Source organism: Monodelphis domestica, chromosome 3 (genome assembly GCF_027887165.1).
Source record: "Monodelphis domestica isolate mMonDom1 chromosome 3, mMonDom1.pri, whole genome shotgun sequence".
Lineage (NCBI taxonomy): Eukaryota > Metazoa > Chordata > Mammalia > Didelphimorphia > Didelphidae > Monodelphis > Monodelphis domestica.
This window is the reverse complement of record NC_077229.1, coordinates 261,497,915-261,520,008: the sequence shown is the minus strand read 5'-3', so window position 1 is coordinate 261,520,008 and position 22,094 is coordinate 261,497,915. Positions and strand designations below refer to the sequence as shown.

At 34.8% G+C, this 22,094-nt stretch overlaps 1 protein-coding gene across 10 annotated transcripts in view; it reads left to right on the top strand.

Annotated features, from left to right (window-relative positions):
• The window catches only part of PTPRM (protein tyrosine phosphatase receptor type M), a 1,053,679-nt gene that overhangs the window by 439,175 nt on the left and 592,410 nt on the right, over window positions 1–22,094 (top strand). For all 10 annotated transcript variants that reach the window (XM_056820784.1, XM_016432809.2, XM_056820785.1 and 7 more), the window contains exons 6-7: window positions 9,783–9,957; window positions 16,102–16,395. In XM_056820784.1, coding sequence (XP_056676762.1) covers window positions 9,783–9,957; window positions 16,102–16,395 — 469 coding nt within the window. The remainder of the gene's footprint in view (window positions 1–9,782; window positions 9,958–16,101; window positions 16,396–22,094) is intronic.

Below are 22,094 nucleotides of genomic sequence, written 5' to 3'. Positions count from 1 at the left end.
TTTTTGCAAAGAAAAGACCAGAGCTCTGTGGAAAGTTTGATACCGAAAATCAAAGAGCAAGGAATACCTGAAAAGGTAAATATTAAGGAAAGGGGAAAATGTTATCTTCTTCTTTTACTCAAACTCTCTTCTATAAGGACTACATTTATATCAACCTATGTATACTAACATGTGGGGAAAATGTAATGTATAAATAGGGGGTAAAGAAAGACCAAATAGAATAATCATTCTCACACAAAGATTCACATGGGAAGGGGAGGGGAAGAAAACTCCTATAAGAAGGAGAGGAAGAGAGGGGGGGGGGGTTACTTAAACCTCAATCTCAGGGAAATCAGCTCTGAGAGGGAAAAACCTCCAGATCCATTGGGATCTTGAATTCTATCTTACCCAACAAGGGTAAGGAGAAGGGAAAACCAAGGGGGGGAGGGGGAGAGGGAGAACAAAAAGGGAGGGTAAGAGAGGGGGGAGGGGGAGGGAACAAAAAGGGAGGGACTAAAAAGGGAAACATCAAGGGAGGGGACAAGGGGGACTGTTTCAAAGTAAATCACTGGACTAAAAGGTAGAGCCGAAGAAGAAAAGGTTAGAATTAGGGAAGGCAATCAAAATGCCAGGGAGTCCACAAATGACAATCATAACTTTGAACGTGAATGGGATGAACTCACCCATAAAACGTAGACGAATAGCTGAATGGATTAGAATCCAAAACCCTACCATATGTTGTCTTCAAGAAACACACATGAGGCGGGTTGACACCCACAAGGTCAGAATTAAAGGATGGAGTAAGACCTTCTGGGCCTCAACTGATAGAAAGAAGGCAGGAGTGGTAATCATGATATCTGATAAAGCCAATGCAAAAATAGACCTGATCAAAAGGGATAGGGAAGGTAATTATATTTTGTTAAAAGGGACTCTAGACAATGAGGAAATATCATTAATCAACATGTATGCACCAAATAATATAGCACCCAAATTTCTAATGGAGAAACTAGGAGAATTGAAGGAAGAAATAGACAATAAAACCATACTAGTGGGAGACTTAAACCAACCATTATCAAATTTAGATAAATCAAATCAAAAAATAAATAAGAAAGAGGTAAAAGAAGTGAATGAAATCTTAGAAAAATTAGAATTAATAGACATATGGAGAAAAGTAAATAGGGATAAAAAGGAATACACCTTCTTCTCAGCACCACATGGCACATTCACAAAAATTGACCATACATTAGGTCACAGAAACATAGCACACAAATGCAAAAAAGCAGAAATAATGAATGCAGCCTTCTCAGATCACAAGGCAATAAAAATAATGATTAGTAATGGTACATGGAAAACCAAATCTAAAACCAATTGGAAATTAAACAATATGATACTCCAAAACCGTTTAGCTAAAGAAGAAATCATAGAAACAATTAATAATTTCATCAAGGAAAATGACAATGGCGAAACATCCTTTCAAACCTTTTGGGATGCAGCCAAAGCGGTAATCAGAGGCAAATTCATATCCCTGAAAGCTCATATTAACAAACAAGGGAGAGCAGAGATCAATCAATTGGAAATGCAATTGAAAAAACTCGAAAGCGATCAAATTAAAAACCCCCAGCAGAAAACCAAATTAGAAATCCTAAAAATTAAGGGAGAAATTAATAAAATCGAAAGTGATAGAACTATTGATTTAATAAATAAGACAAGAAGCTGGTACTTTGAAAAAACAAACAAAATAGACAAAGTACTGGTCAATCTAATTAAAAAAAGGAAGGAAGAAAAGCAAATTCACAGCATTAAAGATGAAAAGGGGGACAGCACCTCCAATGAGGAGGAAATTAAGGCAATCATTAGAAATTACTTTGCCCAATTATATGGCAATAAATACACCAATTTAGGAGAAATGGATGAATATATACAAAAATACAAACTGCCTAGACTAACAGAAGAGGAAATAGAATTCTTAAATAATCCCATATCAGAAATTGAAATCCATCAAGCCATCAAAGAACTTCCTAAGAAAAAATCCCCAGGGCCTGATGGACTCACCTGTGAATTCTATCAAACATTCAGAGAACAGTTAACCCCAATACTATACAAACTATTTGACATAATAAGCAAAGAGGGAGTTCTACCAAACTCCTTTTACGACACAAACATGGTACTGATTCCAAAACCAGGCAGGTCAAAAACAGAGAAAGAAAACTATAGACCAATCTCCCTAATGAATATAGATGCAAAAATTTTAAATAGGATACTAGCAAAAAGACTCCAGCAAGTGATCAGAAGGATCATTCACCATGATCAAGTAGGATTCATACCAGGGATGCAGGGCTGGTTCAACATTAGGAAAACCATCCACATAATTGACCACATCAACAAGCAAACTAGCAAGAACCACATGATTATCTCAATAGATGCAGAAAAAGCCTTTGATAAAATACAACACCCATTCCTATTAAAAACACTAGAAAGCATAGGAATAGAAGGGTCATTCCTAAAAATAATAAACAGTATATATCTAAAACCAACAGCTAATATCATCTGCAATGGGGATAAACTAGATGCATTCCCAATAAGATCAGGAGTGAAACAAGGATGCCCATTATCACCTCTACTATTTGACATTGTACTAGAAACACTAGCAGTAGCAATTAGAGAAGATAAAGAAATTGAAGGCATCAGAATAGGCAAGGAGGAGACCAAGTTATCACTCTTTGCGGATGACATGATGGTCTACTTAAAGAATCCTAGAGATTCAACCAAAAAGCTAATTGAAATAATCAACAACTTTAGCAAAGTTGCAGGATACAAAATAAACCCACATAAGTCATCAGCTTTTCTATATATCTCCAACACAGCTCAGCAGCAAGAACTAGAAAGAGAAATCCCATTCAAAATCACCTTAGACAAAATAAAATACCTAGGAATCTATCTCCCAAGACAAACACAGGAACTATATGAACACAACTACAAAACACTCGCCACACAACTAAAACTAGACTTGAACAATTGGAAAAACATTAACTGCTCATGGATAGGACGAGCCAATATAATAAAAATGACCATCCTACCCAAACTTATTTATCTATTTAGTGCCATACCCATTGAACTACCAAAATACTTCTTCACTGATTTAGAAAAAACCATAACAAAGTTCATTTGGAAGAACAAAAGATCAAGGATATCCAGGGAAATAATGAAAAAAAACACATATGATGGGGGCCTTGCAGTCCCAGACCTCAAACTATATTACAAAGCAGCAGTCATCAAAACAATTTGGTACTGGCTAAGAAACAGAAAGGAAGATCAGTGGAATAGACTGGGGGAAAACGACCTCAGCAAGACAGTATACGATAAACCCAAAGATCCCAGCTTTTGGGACAAAAATCCACTATTCGATAAAAACTGCTGGGAAAATTGGAAGACAGTGTGGGAGAGACTAGGAATAGATCAACACCTCACACCCTACACCAAGATAAATTCAAAATGGGTGAGTGACTTAAACATAAAGAAGGAAACCATAAGTAAATTGGGTAAACACAGAATAGTATACATGTCAGACCTTTGGGAGGGGAAAGGCTTTAAAACCAAGCAAGATATAGAAAGAATCACAAAATGTAAAATAAATAATTTTGACTACATCAAACTAAAAAGCTTTTGTACAAACAAAACCAATATAACTAAAATCAGAAGGGAAACAACAAATTGGGAAAAAATCTTCATAGAAACCTCTGACAAAGGTTTAATTACTCATATTTATAATGAGCTTAATCAATTGTACAAAAAATCAAGCCATTCTCCAATTGATAAATGGGCAAGGGAAATGGATAGGCAGTTCTCAGATAAAGAAATCAAAACTATTAACAAGCACATGAAGAAGTGTTCTACATCTCTTATAATCAGAGAGATGCAAATCAAAACAACTCTGAGGTATCACCTCACACCTAGCAGATTGGCTAACATAACAGCAAAGGAAAGTAATGAATGCTGGAGGGGATGTGGCAAAGTAGGGACATTAATTCATTGCTGGTGGAGTTGTGAACTGATCCAACCATTCTGGAGGGCAATTTGGAACTATGCCCAAAGGGCGACAAAAGAATATCTACCCTTTGACCCAGCCATAGCACTGCTGGGTCTGTACCCCAAAGAGATAATGGACACAAAGACTTGTACAAAAATATTCATAGCTGCGCTCTTTGTGGTGGCCCAAAACTGGAAAACGAGGGGATGCCCATCAATTGGGGAATGGCTGAACAAACTGTGGTATATGTTGGTGATGGAATACTATTGTGCTCAAAGGAATAATAAAGTGGAGAAGTTCCATGGAGACTGGAACAACCTCCAGGAAGTGATGCAGAGCGAGAGGAGCAGAACCAGGAGAACATTGTACACAGAGACTAATACACTGTGGTATAATCGAACGTAATGGACTTCTCCATTAGGGGCGGTGTAATGTCCCTGAACAACTTTCAGGGATCCAGGAGAAAAAAAAAAACACCATTCATAAGCAAAGGATAAACTATGGGAGTGGAAACACAGAGAAAAAGCAACTGCCTGAATACAGAGGTTGAGGGGACATGACAGAGGATAGACTTTAAATGAACACTCTAATGCAAATACTATCAACGAAGCAATGGGTTCAAATCAAGAAAACATCTAATGCCCAGTGGACTTACGCGTCGGCTATGGGGGGTGGGGGGGAGGAAAAGAAAATGATCTATGTCTTTAACGAATAATGCTTGGAAATGATCAAATAAAATATATTTAAAAAAAAAAAAAAAAAAAAAAAGGTCTTATTTTGGACAATTTAGGCCCTAAATTTTAGAGGATTTGATTTTCTCGACTTCCTTATTTGGTGGGATAGGGAGGCAACCAAAATAGTTACATCTACACTGTGAGATTTGTCATGAATTCTAGAGAGACTAAAACCCCAGGAAATTCTATGAACCAGTACTTTTTAAGAAAAAATTAATATATTTTGTAATATATCACCTGTTTCTCCAATGTATTTCACCTATTCCCAGAGTCATCCCTTGTTTAAGTATCTCCTACTTCTACTGATCAGAGTGTGCTGATAAAGCCTAAAAGAAGAAACTGTTTAAACTCTAAAGGAGAATTCTAGGATTTGGAGTTTTGTCTCCATCCCTTGAACTATGTGCTGTTCCCCCTCTCCCCACCCCCCTCCACAAAGAAACTCACATATAGTTTGGAATCCCAACTGTGGAGACAATTCAACATTGTGGGTGCTTTAATGAGTCTTTGAGGAGATTTGGGAGAAAAAAATATGCTGAATGGCAGACAAGTAACTATGGTAGAAGTGGTCTAATGGTGTCAGGGGTGATTGGGCTCCACTCTGGAAGTCATTATCTTATTCCACCATAAATAAATGGACCTGCAGCAACCAGAGAACCATAGAGATTGATAAACTCATTGTTAGTAGACATTCCCTATATCCCTGCATGACTCTAGTTGCCTGAGGAAGTATCTTCTTTCTCTTTAATTTTTTTCTTTTCTTTTTTAATTCCTTCTTCCCTTTGTGCCTTTCTTTGCTGGCCAATGATATTTTTGATAGTACTGATTTTTCAATATAAAAGAGATCTCTCCTTCTCATGCTAAGTATACATCTTTAATTGTAGTCAATGTGGGCAAAACAAATGGCTCTTGGAGTTTAGCTTCTCAAATATAAATAGCTATATGTTTTCCCTGGAGCCAGCTAGGTGGTGTAGTGGATCCAGTCCCAGGCCTGAAATAAGAAAGATTCCTCTTTCTGAGTTCAAATCTGGCCTCAGGTACTCATTAACTATGTGACAGGACAAATCACTTAATCCTATTTGCCTCAGTTTCCTCATTTGTAATAGGAACTGGAGAAGAAAATGTCAAGCCAATTCAGTATTTTTACCGCCCCCCCCAAAATTCCAACTGGGCTCACAAAGAGTCAGATACAATTGAAAAATGACTGAATGACAACACCAGAATTTCCTTTTTTCAATTGTTATCCAAAAGTCACTTCAGGATTGAAGTTATCATGTATATTTTGTGATAAATCATTTAATTCTAAATTCTCCAAAAGAGCACAGAGAAAATTTCAAGTTAATTTGGACCTGTTGCTTATGGATAATAAGTAAGACTATTTTTGGCATTTGGAGACCCTATTGTATGAGCCCCTGAGGGTATGAAATATCCCTTCAGATCAGTCTTCTGAAAGAAAAGGATACCTGGAGACCAAAGAAGATGATAGTGGTCAGAAGAGAAGACCATATTCTAAACTTGACCTTCTTGGGCAGAGATACAGAGGGACTAAGAGAATTCCCTTTCTACCACTTTCATGGAAGGAAAGGGGTTGAGATAGTCATCTTTGTCTTTCACAGCAAAACTTAGTTAAAATGAAGAATTTATGAAGAAAGACATTGAACTTTTCAGATTTTGAGTTAAGAACACATGTAGTCATTTATTTGAAATAAGCCAAGATAAATATTTTGCTTTGCTAATTTGTTTTTACTTCATGTCATCTCCATTAAAAAAAAACAACTAAAGTATTTCAGTAATATGGCTATGTAATATATTTCTGACAATGCCTGGCTTGATAAGTATTTAATACATGATTTTTGACTGACGCTGCAGTAATGTTACTTGCTTGTTACTGTTTATAATCTTTTAAGTTAAAAGTGTGACATGAAGCCATTAAAAAATCAACACTATTTCTACATTAGCTGTTGACTAAAAATTTAGTATGAAATAAGTTTAGTTTTATAAGATTTAATCATACTTTTTAGCTCTCTAGGAAAGTCAATGAACTTTGAAAAACATTGAGGTGCCTGTATAGAGAGAACCACATTTGTATTTCACCTTAGGCAAGTCATTTTCCACAGAACTTCTAACTATTCCCAGCAAGTAGATCCTTTATTCTGACCCTTCCCCAGGTGATCTCTAACAAATAATGTGACAAAGCAAAAAAAAAAAGAAAGAAAATCCCAAGCAGTCATCAGGGAAGGCATTACAAAGCTTTTGGTTCAATTATCAACTCTATGATGAAGAGTCTCAGATGTGTTTGTCTAACCCTAACTTCTCTCCAAACCTCCAGGTTCAGTCTTCAACTGTCTATTAGACATTTCAAACTGCATGTCCTTTAGACATTTTAAATTCAACATGCCCGAAACTGACTTCATTATCTTACCCTCTAAACCTTTCCCTTTGACTAAGTCCCTTATTACTGTTGAGCAGATTATCATCTTCCCAGTCACCCAGGATCAGCCTTGGTGATATCCTCATCTCCACCTTCCATTTAAAGTCCTTGTCAAGTCTTGTCATTTTCACCTTCATTTCTTCTCTCAGATATGCCCCCATCTTTCCCTTGACACTGACACTACCCTGATGTAGGCACTTATAGCCTCATGCCCCGGATTTTTATCAATATCTACTGATTGATCTCCTTCCCTGAAATCTCCCTCCCCGAAGACTCTCGCCAGTATATCCATACTCCTCTCTATGTAGTTCATTTGGGTTTTTCGTGGCAAAACTCCTGGAATAGTTTGCCAATTCTTTCACCAATCAAATTTTATACTCTTGATTTTTTTCTTAAATTCAATATTATTGGGGACAGCTGGGTGGCTCAGTGGAATGAGAGCCAGGTCTAGAGACGGGAGGTCCTAGGTTCAAATCTGACCTCACTTCCTAGCTGTGTGACCCTGGGCTATTTGCTTAACCCTCATTGCCTAGTCCTTACTGCTCTTCTGCCTTGGAACCAATATATGGTACTGATTCCAAGACAAAAGGTAAGGGTTTAAAAAAATAATATTATTTTGGCACAAAGTATCTTTTAAAGAAAAACGAGGACCCAAGATGAAAAATGCTACCCACCCTCCAAAGAAAGAAGAAAAGAAAATCTGAATGCAAAATGAAGCATATTTTTTCACTTTTTAAATGTTTTTGCTTTTCTTGTTTCTTTACAATATTGGTAATATGTGTACGTTTTTTGTGCACTTGTATAATTAATTTCAAATTGCTTGCTTTGTCAGTAGATGGGGAGCAGTTGCAGGAAAGGAAAGAAATTGGAACTCAAAATTTCATAAAATCAATGATTAAAATTACATTTAAAATAATAAACTAAAGAATAGCTGGAGAAAAAGGAATAAAAAGGAAACCAATTTATAATTATGCTGAAATAAAACAAACCATTCACTAATATTTCATTAGACTACCATTTTGACAGTAATGTCCAGATTAACATTGCCATTGGCATCATGCATTATGTAGAAGATTCTGTTTTACATGTCTATTACTTGCTTCTTTTACTGCTTACAAACAACATTTTAAAGTTAATTTATTTTTGTTAACAACTAAACATCCTAATTACAGAATTGAAATCTATTTCACTATTAGGTTTTAGATTTCTTAATGAACAATACAGGTTTTTTAAGTTGAAGAAAATACTGGAAGCTTGAAGGTAGTTTGGATACTGGAAGAGGATATTTAGTGTATAATAGTATTTTTGCCATGTATTTTTCCAAATTTAATATGTTACTTTCTGGGTAAGAATAGAGGCATTTGAGATAATCAGACAAATTCAAATGAGAAAAATACCCTTAGAAGAGACAGTGCCAAAGTCAAATCATCAGGGTGGAAGGCAAGGAGATGGAAAGAGTTAAATAAGAACATCAAAATGTTGAGCTTAGGTGCCTGGAAGGATTGTGATATCATCAATAAAAATAGGGGAAATTGGGAAAATGGCAGGCTTTGAACTTTGGTTGGTCCATTAGTCACACATACTAAGCACACACAGAAAGTGCTGCTTATGAAGTCATACTACGCTGTTTCTTAAACCCCAACCAGTTTCAGAGCAGACTCTTTATTTAAGTCCAAGAGAATACTAGTGGACAATTGATATTTAAAATATATTTTCTGGGTACATACTATGTACAAACCATAATTATTTCTTTGAAAAAACAAATACAAGTATTTTGATATATAACAATGACTAAGAAAGGCTTATATAGAAAGATGTACTGTGTGTGTGTGTGTGTATTTTAAGGAGAATGTAGATTAAGTATAACAAGGCCCTTACAACAACTGATATTACTATCTCCTTGTTGCTGTATATCAGACATTATCCCTCTTCCTCTTTTTGGATACTGGACTTGGCCCAGCATCTAGACCCCAATACTGATTGTTCTGATCATTGTATATGCTAACCCCTGTCATGATTTATTGTGTGATTTAATCCTTGTGAGGGTTTATAATATCTTGTACAGGCTCATATACAAAATGAGGGCACCAATAGAGCAGAATATAGCTTACGTGACCAACTAGGTGAACAAAGCCAAAATGCATGGAAAAAGCTGGTTGTTAGTTCATTAAGTAGCTAAAATAGTTTTGCAATTTAAGTTCTTTGTGAAAAAGAAAGAAGTGAGAGTTGGGGCAGGGGCAGGGAATACAATTTTACTGTGATCTTTTTTTTTTTTTTAAGTAGAAATAATTTAACAGAATTAATATTCTGAAAGAACAACAAAAAAAAATAGCAGAAAAAATGCCCACACTCTTAAATCAGTATCATTCAATCTCTAAAGTGTTTAGGAAGGCAGCATTTCAGAACCCTTTCCAGATGTTCTAAATGAACAGTTGCTTATGGATAATGAATGCTTTAAATAAAGTCTGCATGGGAGTAACATCTGTACTATTGCAGTGGGCATTTTTGAAATGTGAATATGAGGGTTACTTTTAAATGTCTTATATTTTTTCACCTTAACAATAACTTTCTTTCTCTTCTCTCCTTTCCTTGCCACCTCCCCATCCTTATACAGGGCATTGATGTAAGGGATGCACCTCTGAAAGAAATCAAAGTGACTAGTCCACGGAGATTTATAGCCTCATTCAGTGTTGTAAATACAACCAAACAAGATGCTGGGAACTATCGTTGTATGATACGTACTGAAGGAGGTGTTGGAATATCAAACTATGCAGAATTGGTAGTTAAAGGTATTTGATTTTTTTTATCTTCTAGAATACCGTTCCAAAGTAAGTACATATTGTATTCTTGTTAGTTCATTACATTTTTAAAGCTCAAACTTATCGGCTTCTTCTGAAAAAGCAACTCTGTAAAAGCCTGTGTTGACAAATTGCATTTTAAATACATATTTTGCACATGGGTTATATTTATGAAAGCTATATTTTATTTATGTTTTCTTGCTTGTTTGCAGTGGAAATGAATGTGCTCTTGGCAAATGCTCCTGCCAAGTCCATATGCAGTGATTACAACCTATAAATTTATTTAAGGAATGAACATTATTTACTGATAGAAAACCACTTAAAATGCAAATATTCACCAGACAGGAGTGTTTATGACAGGATGGTGGTTAATAAAACCAAACAGTGTCCATATAAAAATGCCCAGTCACATCACACAAACAATATTGATAAAACGGTGTTAAAATTCATTATGTTCTAGTAACCATCTATGACTATATTTTGCATGACAAGAAAGTTAAGTCATTATTGACCATGTAGGCAAGGAAATGAACAGAGGAAAGGGATTATTTTTCTTGAGCTAACCAAAGGTTATTTCATGAGTTTCTAATGTCCTTCAGCTATTAAATCTTTTCCTGTTCTAGAAGGGTCAGTGTAAACTTTGGATTGTTCCCTTTCAGTGATTCACATGGCTTCTGGGTACCCATTTGCATTCCTTTCTAGGAAATCAGAGAGAAATCTGACTTTCTTCATACACACACACACACACACACACATACCCAAACACACTGGTACCCACCATGCATATTCTCTGACCACATATGCTTTGCCTGTATATACATTTCCAATGATGATGGGGTGGTGTAAGTAGGAGTGGTGCTCTTACATAGTTGAGGGAAATCATTCTGGTCACTGTTTAACTTTGACCCTTTGTTTAACTAGTAAACGAAATGCATTGACAGTAATAGAAACACATGTATGTGTATGCATACAGATTGACATATAGGTATGCATGTTTTGTATATATATTTACACAGATATGTGTGCATCTATGACATATGTGTATATATATATATACATATATATATATATGCAATCATGTATATACATACCCAGCCTTAATGCTATCCTGGGTTTGAGACATACTTTAGGTCCATCTGCTCCAAAACATAGCTCATGAATACCTACCAATGAATTTCAGTCAGTAGTTAACCAAAAGATTTATTACTGGGTCAAAGAAAAAGACATTTAATTAGATAGCATAGTAAGATAAGTTACAAGAATGATTTTCCTCATCTATGTAGGGGTACTACTATCATCTTGACTCTCTCTCATTTCCAGTAGGAATGTAGATACAGACAAAGAAGTTGTGGTCAGAGAAGATGCATGATGGGCACAAGGGCAGGGAACACAGTGGGCAGTCACATAAATGGGCATATTTCTGCAACCGAGGCTGTAGAATGATTTCTGTATGCTGATGATAGGTAGGGTCAAGCGAGCAAAATTTCAAGAGAAACAAAGGAAGCTGAGAAATTGTAGTAAAAAAATTCTTTTCAACTCCCATTATGGCCCTGGTTGTCATACAGATCCATTTGAAGCAAGTTAGAAAAGGTAAATTCTAAATGACTACCACAACCAACCCTAAGATGTTTTGTCTTTGATTTTTTTCATTTGTTATGCATTCTTGGAATTTTTAAAATTTCAGGTTTCCCAAAATTCATCCATTGTGTGTGTTTGTCCTCTACTGGGGATTGCATGTTCTTGTTAACTCTTATTTCTCTTTGCATGTATGCATTAATATTCAATGTGTAATAATGCAATATTCAATGGTATTATAATGTAATAAGTAATTTGATTAATACTTTAAGACCTGTGAGACTGGTTGAACTTCAGGATTTGAGTATAAAATATAAATTCCCCATATGCCTACATTTAGAGTTTGAAATCTAAATGATAAATGTTTAGAGTAATAATTGATAAAAAATTGATACACTTCAGTAGAACATGAGGAATTTTTTTCTCTTGGTCTATAATAAGCATTTGAAATTATTGAAATGAGAGATTGTAAGCTTTCAGATGTCATTTTTCTTTGTATTTCATTGTGTTTCACACAGTACCTTAAAAGCTACACTAAAGATGTCTTTCTTCAATATGTTTATGGCCATTTAATAATGTCACTTAATAAGTACAATAATTTCAAATGTTGACTACAAACCAAAAAGGGAAAAAAAGTATACTAGAACCCTGAAGTTCAACTAGCCTTACAGGTGTTGAGATATTAACTAAACTTATTATAATAATTATAATATTTAAAATAATTATATGTGCATAATTATTAATAAAATAATCATTATTTATATTATAATATCTGAACTCTTCCCTTGACTCTAAGTATACCATTATTGCTACCATATCATTTACTCTTTACCATATATATAGAAGAAGATGTAGCACATACAGTGGGCACAGTCCTATAAACTGCCCCAGCAGATGGGCCAAACCAGCTTGAGGGTAACTCAATTCCATTGGAGATTGGAGGGTATCTATCCCAAATATGAAGCTGTTACCCCATGCAATGGTTAGATGAGAATAGTTCATAAAGCTGGATGAAGTAGATGCTATAGAGCACTTAGAGCTTGGTCAAACATTGAAGAAGCCAAAGCCATCACCAGTCGCATCCATCCAGATTTCTGTCTTGCCACTGGACTTGGATGACTCAGGAAGAGAGCATCAAGCTGATGACTTTATGCCGCTCTGACTCACTTAAATCCAATTCACACATGAGTCAAGATGTCAACCTTGTGTCGTCATTGGTTCTCTTTGAAAGCAAAGGACTAACAACAACTGCCATATATATCATATAATGGGATAGTACAGCATAGGAAAGTGAGACTTTTTTGACTTGTGTTCTTCTTGACTTGAGTACTACCTTCTTTTACGAAATTAAGTCTATGAGTTGCTCAATTAGACCTTCATTTTCTTTTCCCTAGATGCAAATGATTAATGTTTTTAGTTTTATGTCTTTTTAAAAGAAGTTGCTATCACTTAAGAGGGTACATCTAACTATCAATTCTCTTTCAAGGAATAAGTAAAGTGTATGTGTATTTTGGGGGCTCACCATGTGAAAAAGGGGACCAACAATGTGATGGCCATGAAGTCAGGAAACTAAGCAACAGCAAAGACAATTTGTTTTTGTTAGAATAAATATCTGATTTATACTCATCATGAGCATGCTGTCTCCTAGATTAATTAGATTCTATCAAAAATGCTAAACATTACAGGGAGAGCCAATTACTTTTTTTCAGGGCACTCTAGTAACATGAAAAATTATTTCAACATTTTATAGAATTTTAGTTTAGGGAGAATCTTAAATATTATGTAATTTTCTTCCCCTACCTCCTTGGCATTTTGCAAATGAGAAAATTAAAACTGAGTCATAAGGGTTCTTATGCATTAGTTGACTAGGATAGAGAAAAGATTCCTAGTCTCACAATTCTTTAATCCATAGTCTATTCCATCAGACCATATAGTATCTTTATATCCTTAAAATCAAACCCTTAATTCAGTTTTCATAATGCCTCTATGAGAGGTAGACTAGCTCTAAAGAAGATATAGATATTTCCAGATATGGAGTCAAGTCAAACTTCTAACATATACTGTCTGTGTGAACTAGGTAAGTCCCTTAATTTCTGAGTGCCCAATGTAAATCCTTAAGACTTTATAATTCCCAGGAATGTGTCAATTTATATTGGATGCTGTGTCTTTAGATTGGGGAAAAAAAAGAGTTAAAAAACCTTAGTTGTATACTCTCTTTGTGTGTGTATAACACACTGGATAGAAAAATATATTTTTGTAACAATAGTCTTTTTTGGAAGAAAGAATTAATTCGATTTGAATCTTCATTTGCATTTTGATTGAGGAATTCTTTCCCTTCCTGTTTATCATTTTATCTTAGTGATTTGAGATTTGTTTTTATTCAGGATATGGGCAGAATTAGCTCACAATTTAAATGTTGACTTTATTTACTTATTATTATTATTATTATTATTTTTGCTGATTCTAACCTCTCAGATCACATGTCCCTTTGGATATTCAGCTGCAATATATTTAATCTTTCATTTAGATCTCACATCTGATGTAACCTATTTGGACCTTACCTCAATGGGAGATGAAAAGGGAATAGTCCTTCTGGGACAATAAAGCAATAAAGTCAAGTCTATTTTAGATACTTGTAAGTTATAAAGGGAATCGGTGTAATCACTAACCCTTGTGACCTCATGCAAGAGATGCATTTTGAATGGTATTTCAATAGGCCTTGCTAGCCTTTGCAACTTGAAAGTAATTAACTGTTCTTTCAGCATGGCTACATAAATGCCTTAGGATGCCCTATAAAAGTTCCATTTCATGTCTTGGTTCAAGAAACAGTCTAATGATTTAAATTGATGCTAAATCATTTTTAAGTTAAGTCAAAACTGCTTAAAGATATGAACAGTTTCTGCACAAAGCATTAGTTTATAAACTGTGGAAATCATAATTTTGACAATCTTACAATAAATTCCTAATCTTCAGAAGGTGAGACCAGCATTTATAGTGCTATATTTTGACTTTGATTCCTAATGAGATTTTTCCCTCGACATTAAAAATGTCACTCTGATGTATCTCCTGCCTCCCCATCCCCAATAAAACAAAACAAGAGAAAAATATGTTTTACTCTTTCCTTAATGTGGTAGAATATACCATTCCTTACTTTTCTGCATGATCTCTGAGGATTTGAGGGAGGTGGAATATTAAAGAGGAAAAGGTAGATGCATTCAAATAGAAATAGACCAATAGCCTAAACCACTTAACAAGGCCTGCTTGAATAATCATCTGATTGTATCTTTTTTCCCTGATTTTAGAAACAATGATAAATTATGAGTAGAAATATTTATCATCACTGTTTTTTTGTCCTGTTTTATTTTCAGGATTTTATTAATTCCATAGGTTCCAGTCACTGAGGAGGGATTTCCCAGTTTATTTTTCAGTCATTCAGGTAGCAAATGATTAATGCACTGGGGAAATTACTTTTTCCTTTCCAGATAATTATTTATGAGGGGAAAGGCTTTTGAACTCATACAGAAGATATTCACACAGTGTGAAGAATGTTGTTGTTTAGTTGTGTCCAACTCTTTGTGAGTCCATTTGTGGTTTACTTGGTGGAGATTCTGAAGTAGTTTGCCATTTCTTTCTATAGCTTATTTTACAGATGAGGAAACTGAGGCAAACAGGGTCATATGACTGACTTGACCAGGATGACTCAACTTGTAAGTTTCTAGGACCAGATTTGAACTCAGATCTTTCTGACTGCTGGCTCAGTTCCTATCTACTCCACCACCTAACTGCCCCATTTTGTCATTAATGCCCTCCTTTAGAAAGGCTTTGTGTTGCCAGGTTGACTAGATAAGATAATCTCTGCAAAAATGCAATGTAATTTTAATTTCTACCAAAATGTAGTGATAGGATATTATTGTTGTTAATCACCCTCCTTACCATTTCTTCCCTTAGCAAAAGTGGTGAGATTTTCTATGTAGATTCAGAGTCTCCAGTCTTATAGCTTAAAGTAGAGGAAACATCATGGGAATTTGTTAGAGATAATTAACTGGTTTCTACCATGTGTTAATATAGTGTTATTGCGGCAAAAGAAATATGAAGAAGCACTATGTAAGTAGGAAGAGATCAAACATTCTCTTGATATTTTTAAAGGTGTTTTCAAATGATGATGACTTGTGGGAAAGTAGACTTGCAAAGATAAAATACTACCTTCAATTAGGATTACTTTCAAACTGCATTTACCACTTACCTTGTGTGAGAAAGGCAGCCTGGGTTTTGATTCCTAGATAAGGGTTTGAACAGAATGGCTTAAGCTTCATAAATAGATTGGTGAGTATACTAATTATAAGTTTTTGTACAAAACTGAAAGTTTAAAGATGGGTGAAATCTCCATATTTCAGCAGTAATTAAAAACTTTTTAAAGTTAATTTGAGTAGAAGTTTCTAAATTCATTTCTTAAATCATGTCAATCTATTATTTTTAAATGTCTTCAATCTTAAGCATCTTTTTTTTGAAAATGAAGATTTCCTTTTCACTGAAAAATGCTTTTCTGGTTAAATCTTTCAGAACCACCTGTTCCCATTGCCCCACCTCAGCTTGCCTCTGTGGGAGCAACTTACTTGTGGATACAACTGAATGCCAACTCCATCAATGGGGATGGACCCATTATTGGTCGAGAGGTGGAATACTGCACAGCAAGTGGAAGCTGGAATGACAGGCAGCCAGTAGATTCAACAAGTTATAAAATAGGGCATCTGGATCCTGACACTGAATATGAGATTAGTGTATTGCTCACCAGACCAGGGGAAGGAGGAACTGGATCCCCTGGACCAGCACTAAGAACAAGGACCAAGTGTGCTGGTAAGTTATTAAAAATGACAACAAGAACTTCCTTTGACTTCCTTTCATTATGTTTTGTGGACCAGGTATCTGTTAGAATCTGTCCTTCCCATTACTGGTTAGAACTATGGCTTAGATCCCAAGTTACCTTTTGAGGATAGTGACTGAATCAAAGAATCTCAACCACTATATGTAGTGGTTATCACAAAAGAGGGTAGTTTTCATAGAGCAGAGCTGTCTCAGATTCATAGAAAAAACTATTGCCTTTTTTGTCACACTATCCTCAGAAAGAACAGGAAGTCAAATTTCTTTTCTTGTTCTTTTAGTTTGACATTTATAGTTAAAGTTCTTATCTGTCCCTCCCAAAAGTCCCTTTAGGATGTGAAGGAATGTGTAGTCTTTTAATGTTCATCATTATTGATGAATATTTCATGGAAGAACCACTTGCCATTGGCATTGGACCCATTTGTCAAACAGACAGAAGTGATCTGTGGAGTATGTGAAGATCTCATGTCTTCAAATGTAAAATATATACAACTATATTCAGCAGGTGTGATCCATTTGAAAATTCAGAATAGGTGAAAGGGGGGAAAATGTACATACATTTATATTAAAATTAAAACAACCAAAAAACCTACACGCAGAAACAAGCTTATAGGAATATTGTTATGAAGATAATACTTTGCTATAGGAAGAAGAGACATAATATAATACTGGGACATTACAATGTCACTTTGACATTTCCATTAGACATCTGTGGTATTTACTTTGATAAAATAAATGTTTATAAATTAAGTTCTAAAACTTTACTCATTCTTTGGTAGATGTAGTCACAAAAGTCTTATTAGTTTCAGAAATAAATGATAAAGTAAATGCATTTAGATAGAAAATTTTAAATAGTCCCTTTTCCCTACTTGTGTATTTTGAATTTGCTCTTTTCTAATAGATACTTTATTAAAATAAGAATAGTTAAAAATAAAAAAGTAAAGTATAAATTCTATTTTACATTTTTCTAGAAGACAACTTATCATTAGTGTTAAATGAGGAAAAATCCTTTTTATAAGTACTAAAATTGTAGTTGATAATTTTCCTTCTGGATTTGGAGAATACATTTTCTAGGAACTCATAAGGCATAGAATTCACAAAGATTCATTGATATTGCTGGGATAAATTGTAAATGCCTGAGGAAATGCACCCATCTCTTCTTTGGTGGATGGATAACATTAAGTTCTGTGGCTAAACTGTTTTAAGTCATCGGACCTACTCTACCGGGACAACAATCTTCTCTAACCTTGCTCATTTATTGTTGGCACTTATGCATGGCTGGAACAAAAATCAATGTTCAGATGGAGTTTGAGAAACTTTTCCCCCCTCACTCTACCTTACTCATGTTCTCCCAATATGAAGTATAGCAATTCCTGAACTTTGGGAAGAAATGGTGGAAATATAACATTGCTTTTGATTTCCTAACTAAACCTACCTCCTGAAAGTTCTATGTGATATCTTATTTGGAAAAACCCAAATCTATTCAGATCATTGTATATAGTTTTGTGATTTTTGAGGAGTTCTAAGATATATTATAAGACATTTTGTTATATCATACATTAGCAATTTAGTAAATGACAAAGAAGTTATGATTTGATCACCAAATCTCAGACTTAGCAGGGACCATTTCCAATCACACAAAAATCAGAACATCTCCAACAGACTTGGCAAATAGTAAATCAGAATTGACCAAAGACTTTAGTAAAGAGAATCTCACTACCTCTTAAGATAATTCATTCTATTTTTGGATAACTCAATTATTTTTCTTCTTTAAAGAATCTGAAATTTTTCTAATTTCAACTTCTATCCATTGCTCTTAAATCTGTCTTCTGGAACTAAGCAGAATGAGGCAAATCTTTCTTTCACATGACAGCTTTTCAAATACTAGAAGGTAGCCATGATGTTCCACCAATGTCTTCTTTTTATGGCTAAACATCCCTAGTTGCTTCAAATAATTCACATGTGGCACAATTATACATGTTTCAGTATCTTGGTTGCTTTTCTCTACATGCACTCTAGCATAATATTATATTGTAATATAATTATAATAGTATAAGAAAATTAAACCCTATCCTGTACCTTATTAGACTTAGAATCAATGACTCAATATGGTTTAGTATCATATATCCACAATCTTGTAATCATCAACAGCTCAAAAGTTTTACCTGTATTTTCTTTCTTTTCTTTGATTTCTTCCCCTCTATTCCTGGTTTTATACCTCTTATTTTAACTCCTTTTTTAGACACTAGGCAAATGCCTGATAAGCAATCACAAAGAATTTAATAACATTTTTCCTAATTGTAATTGATGAGAATTGATGAGAATACAACCTTCAAAGAGAGAAAATGAGCTTTCTTTATAATAGATCAATGGATTGCTTTTCAATAAATCAAGAAGAAATTAATAGAGAATAAAAGGTTGATTTGTAAGCAATCCTTACTTGTAAATGGTGGGTATCTGTCAGAACAATATGTCGGATGTCAACCTCTCCAGTGGCAGAAATAGCAGCATTTCCCAGTGTAATTTTTCTATAATTGAAAAATTTTATTGAAAAAAAAGTTTCTGTCTTCTAAAGTACCACAGTTTTTCTCAGTGATTTATGAAAGTATTGAAGATTTCTTTTAAAAAGCCTTGTTTATTGAGGAAGTGCTCAGACAAATAGAGGATAATAATTAGCTGACTTTAGAGAACCAAAACCAACACCAGTTTTGGCAGTTTCTTTTCTTAGTTAGTTATATCTCAAAGAGGTCAATAAAGAAAAGAACCTTTCACATATGCCAAAATATAGTAGCACTTTTCTAGTAGTGGCAAGGATCTGGAAACAAGGTAGATGCCCATTAATTGGGGAATAGCTAAATAAAGTATAGTATGGGAATGTAATGGCTTATTAATGTACGATGGGAAATAATGAATGTGTAAAATGCAAAAAAAGCTTAAGAATACTTAGATGAACCAAAACGAAATTACTAGGAAAATAATACACACTAGGGAAATAATATACAACAAAAATAAAAAATTTAAACAGAAAGAACAACCACCACCAAAATGCTTAAAAACTGAAATTTTAATAATCAATCTTGGTCCCAAAGAGAGAGTATGACAATGTACATCCATTCTCATCCTAAAGTTGAGAAGAGATGAGGTTATCTATATGGAATAGTATATATAATATCATATTGGGTTTTGCTGTACTGTTTTTCTTCATTGTTTATCAAATGGATTGGGTCTCTGGAAGGATAGAAAAAAGAACTATTGGGCCACAGAGTCCCTGCATCTTTGCAACCTCAAGCACTCCTCTCCCCTCTGTAAATGTGACCTGGAAGTAGGTACAGACAATGGAATGCCAAAAAGCAATTGTTCCTAAACTTAGTTCTACTAGAGGGGCCACCTGTAATCCCTTCCTAATCATTTGGGCAATCTCCTTACTATCTCCAGACTGAGAGTGCAGAAAGCTGTTTCTGCTGTCATGGCCACTTCCAAGGCCACTAGATGGCATGGCCATTATATATACTCAATGCCAACCCTTACCTCCATGTTAAAGATCTCTCCTTTTTTATCTCCTAAATTGTCTTGGGTTGAAAAAATGTCTCATCTCCCATTTTTTAAATTACTTTATCAATCCAAAATTCAAATTGAGGTTCTATCTTAAAGTTGCTTGGGGGAAATGTTAGGAGAACTCATCTATAAAGCTTCTCCTACCTGACCATCTGTCTCTGCCCCCTCTTGTTCTGCCATTTTCATCCTGCCTTCTTGAGAATATGCTTAAATGGAAGAATAAATTTAAAAGTGTATCCAGAGAACATGCTTTTTTTTTGTCAATATAACTGTTAAGCATTGACCAATCTACTCCTGATTCTCATTTTCATCCCGTTACCCATTAATTGTCTCTAGCCTTTGGTAACAGAATCCTTATTGTCATTATCAAGCATTTACTGAATATCTGCTATGTTCTAGGCTTGGTGCTAAATATCTGGGAATATAAAGTGAAAAAGTGTAAGCTCACATTCTAATGAGAGAGAAAACATTCAAACAACTATTTACATGCAAAATACACATCCTGTAAATGTGAAGCAATCTCAGAGGAAACTTAATCCTAGAAATGCTTACTATCCACAAACTTCAATTTATTCCTCTATTAAAAGATATAGTGTTGGGCCTAGAGTCAGGAAGACTTGAGTTTAAATGTGGTCCCAGACTCTTCCTAGCTACGTGACCTTGGACAAATCATTAGTTGTTGTTATTTTTATTTATTTATTTTCAGTCATTCCTTTGTTTATTTATTATATTTTGCTATTTTAAACAATCTTTCACATGCAGATCATTCATTACTGGTATTTTTGGCAATATACTATAAGCTATACCTATATATACATATATATATATGTGTATATATATATATATTTCCATTTGGATTACTTATAATATTAATTCTGCATAGAAGTTAGTATTCAAGATTTAAATTCATATAGAACACCAAGGCCATGGAACCTTTGTAGCTGTGAATACTTCGTGATCATTGAAAGTTTCTGATACCTGATTCAGTTCCGGAAGCCATCAAAGACCATGGTGTTTGACACTGTTAATGTGGAAACCGGGGACTACAAAGCAGCCCCCAGGAAGGATGGAAACATCACTGAAATAGCCCTAAGTGACTTTCCTTATTAACATCCCCTTATTATTGGAATTGCTATGATTATTATTCTTACTTAGCCCCAGGAAAAATACATAAGAGAAACATGCTTGCAGGGTTAAATACAGATGTCCCACTCTGTCCCCCTAGGATATTACCAGGAGATCCCACTTACAAAATTAAACCTAAGTATTCTTATATACCCACTTAGATAGGACCCTCTTGTCTAGTTATACAAACTTCTAGCAAATCTGTGCTCTGAGTTCCCCAAACTATATCTGGGTCATTTTGATTCTACCCTTTGATCCTGCACTTAGCAACAATGTTTCGTTGACTATCTCCCTAGGCTTTCTCTCTGTTGTTAGATTCTATGGAAACATGTATATTGAGAATGAAACTGTATGCCAAGTAGATGTGTGATCATGAGTGTATAAAATAAAGCTAGGCCTCATCCAAGGTAGAGCAGTTTTTCCTGTGAAACCTGTGCTGAGGGTTGAATGAGAAAGCTGTGTCCCATCGATCTTTCTGCCAACACTGTCCCACCTCCAAGACCCAATCCAATGTGGGAGGCTGGCACACCCACAATAATTCAGACCAAACATTTACTAGTTTGTGGGCCTAGTTCAGTGGCCTTAAGTATTAACATAGATACATATTTGAATATGTACACATAAGTAGGTTGAATTAATAAATTAGATCAGCTCCTCATTTAGCTATCTGAGGAATATGCATTTTTCAACTTTTGTTTTTCATCCTGGATGTAACTATCAATCTGTTTTACATGAGAGTATATTTTAGTGAGGAAGCTTTGAGTATTCTTGGGATGGACACAATTAATACATACTGTCATTTGTGCATAGAATATTTAGAAAACCTTTCTATCATTAGGAAGTCCACTGGTCATTTCCCCAATACTGGGAGATATGTGAACACATATTCATTGTTTTCTTTTAATTTCCCATTCCATTTAGATATAGTTAGTATACCTTTAGAGTATAAAAATGTTTTTAGTGTTCACTTTGGTTGTTTATAACCAGGCTGTGTA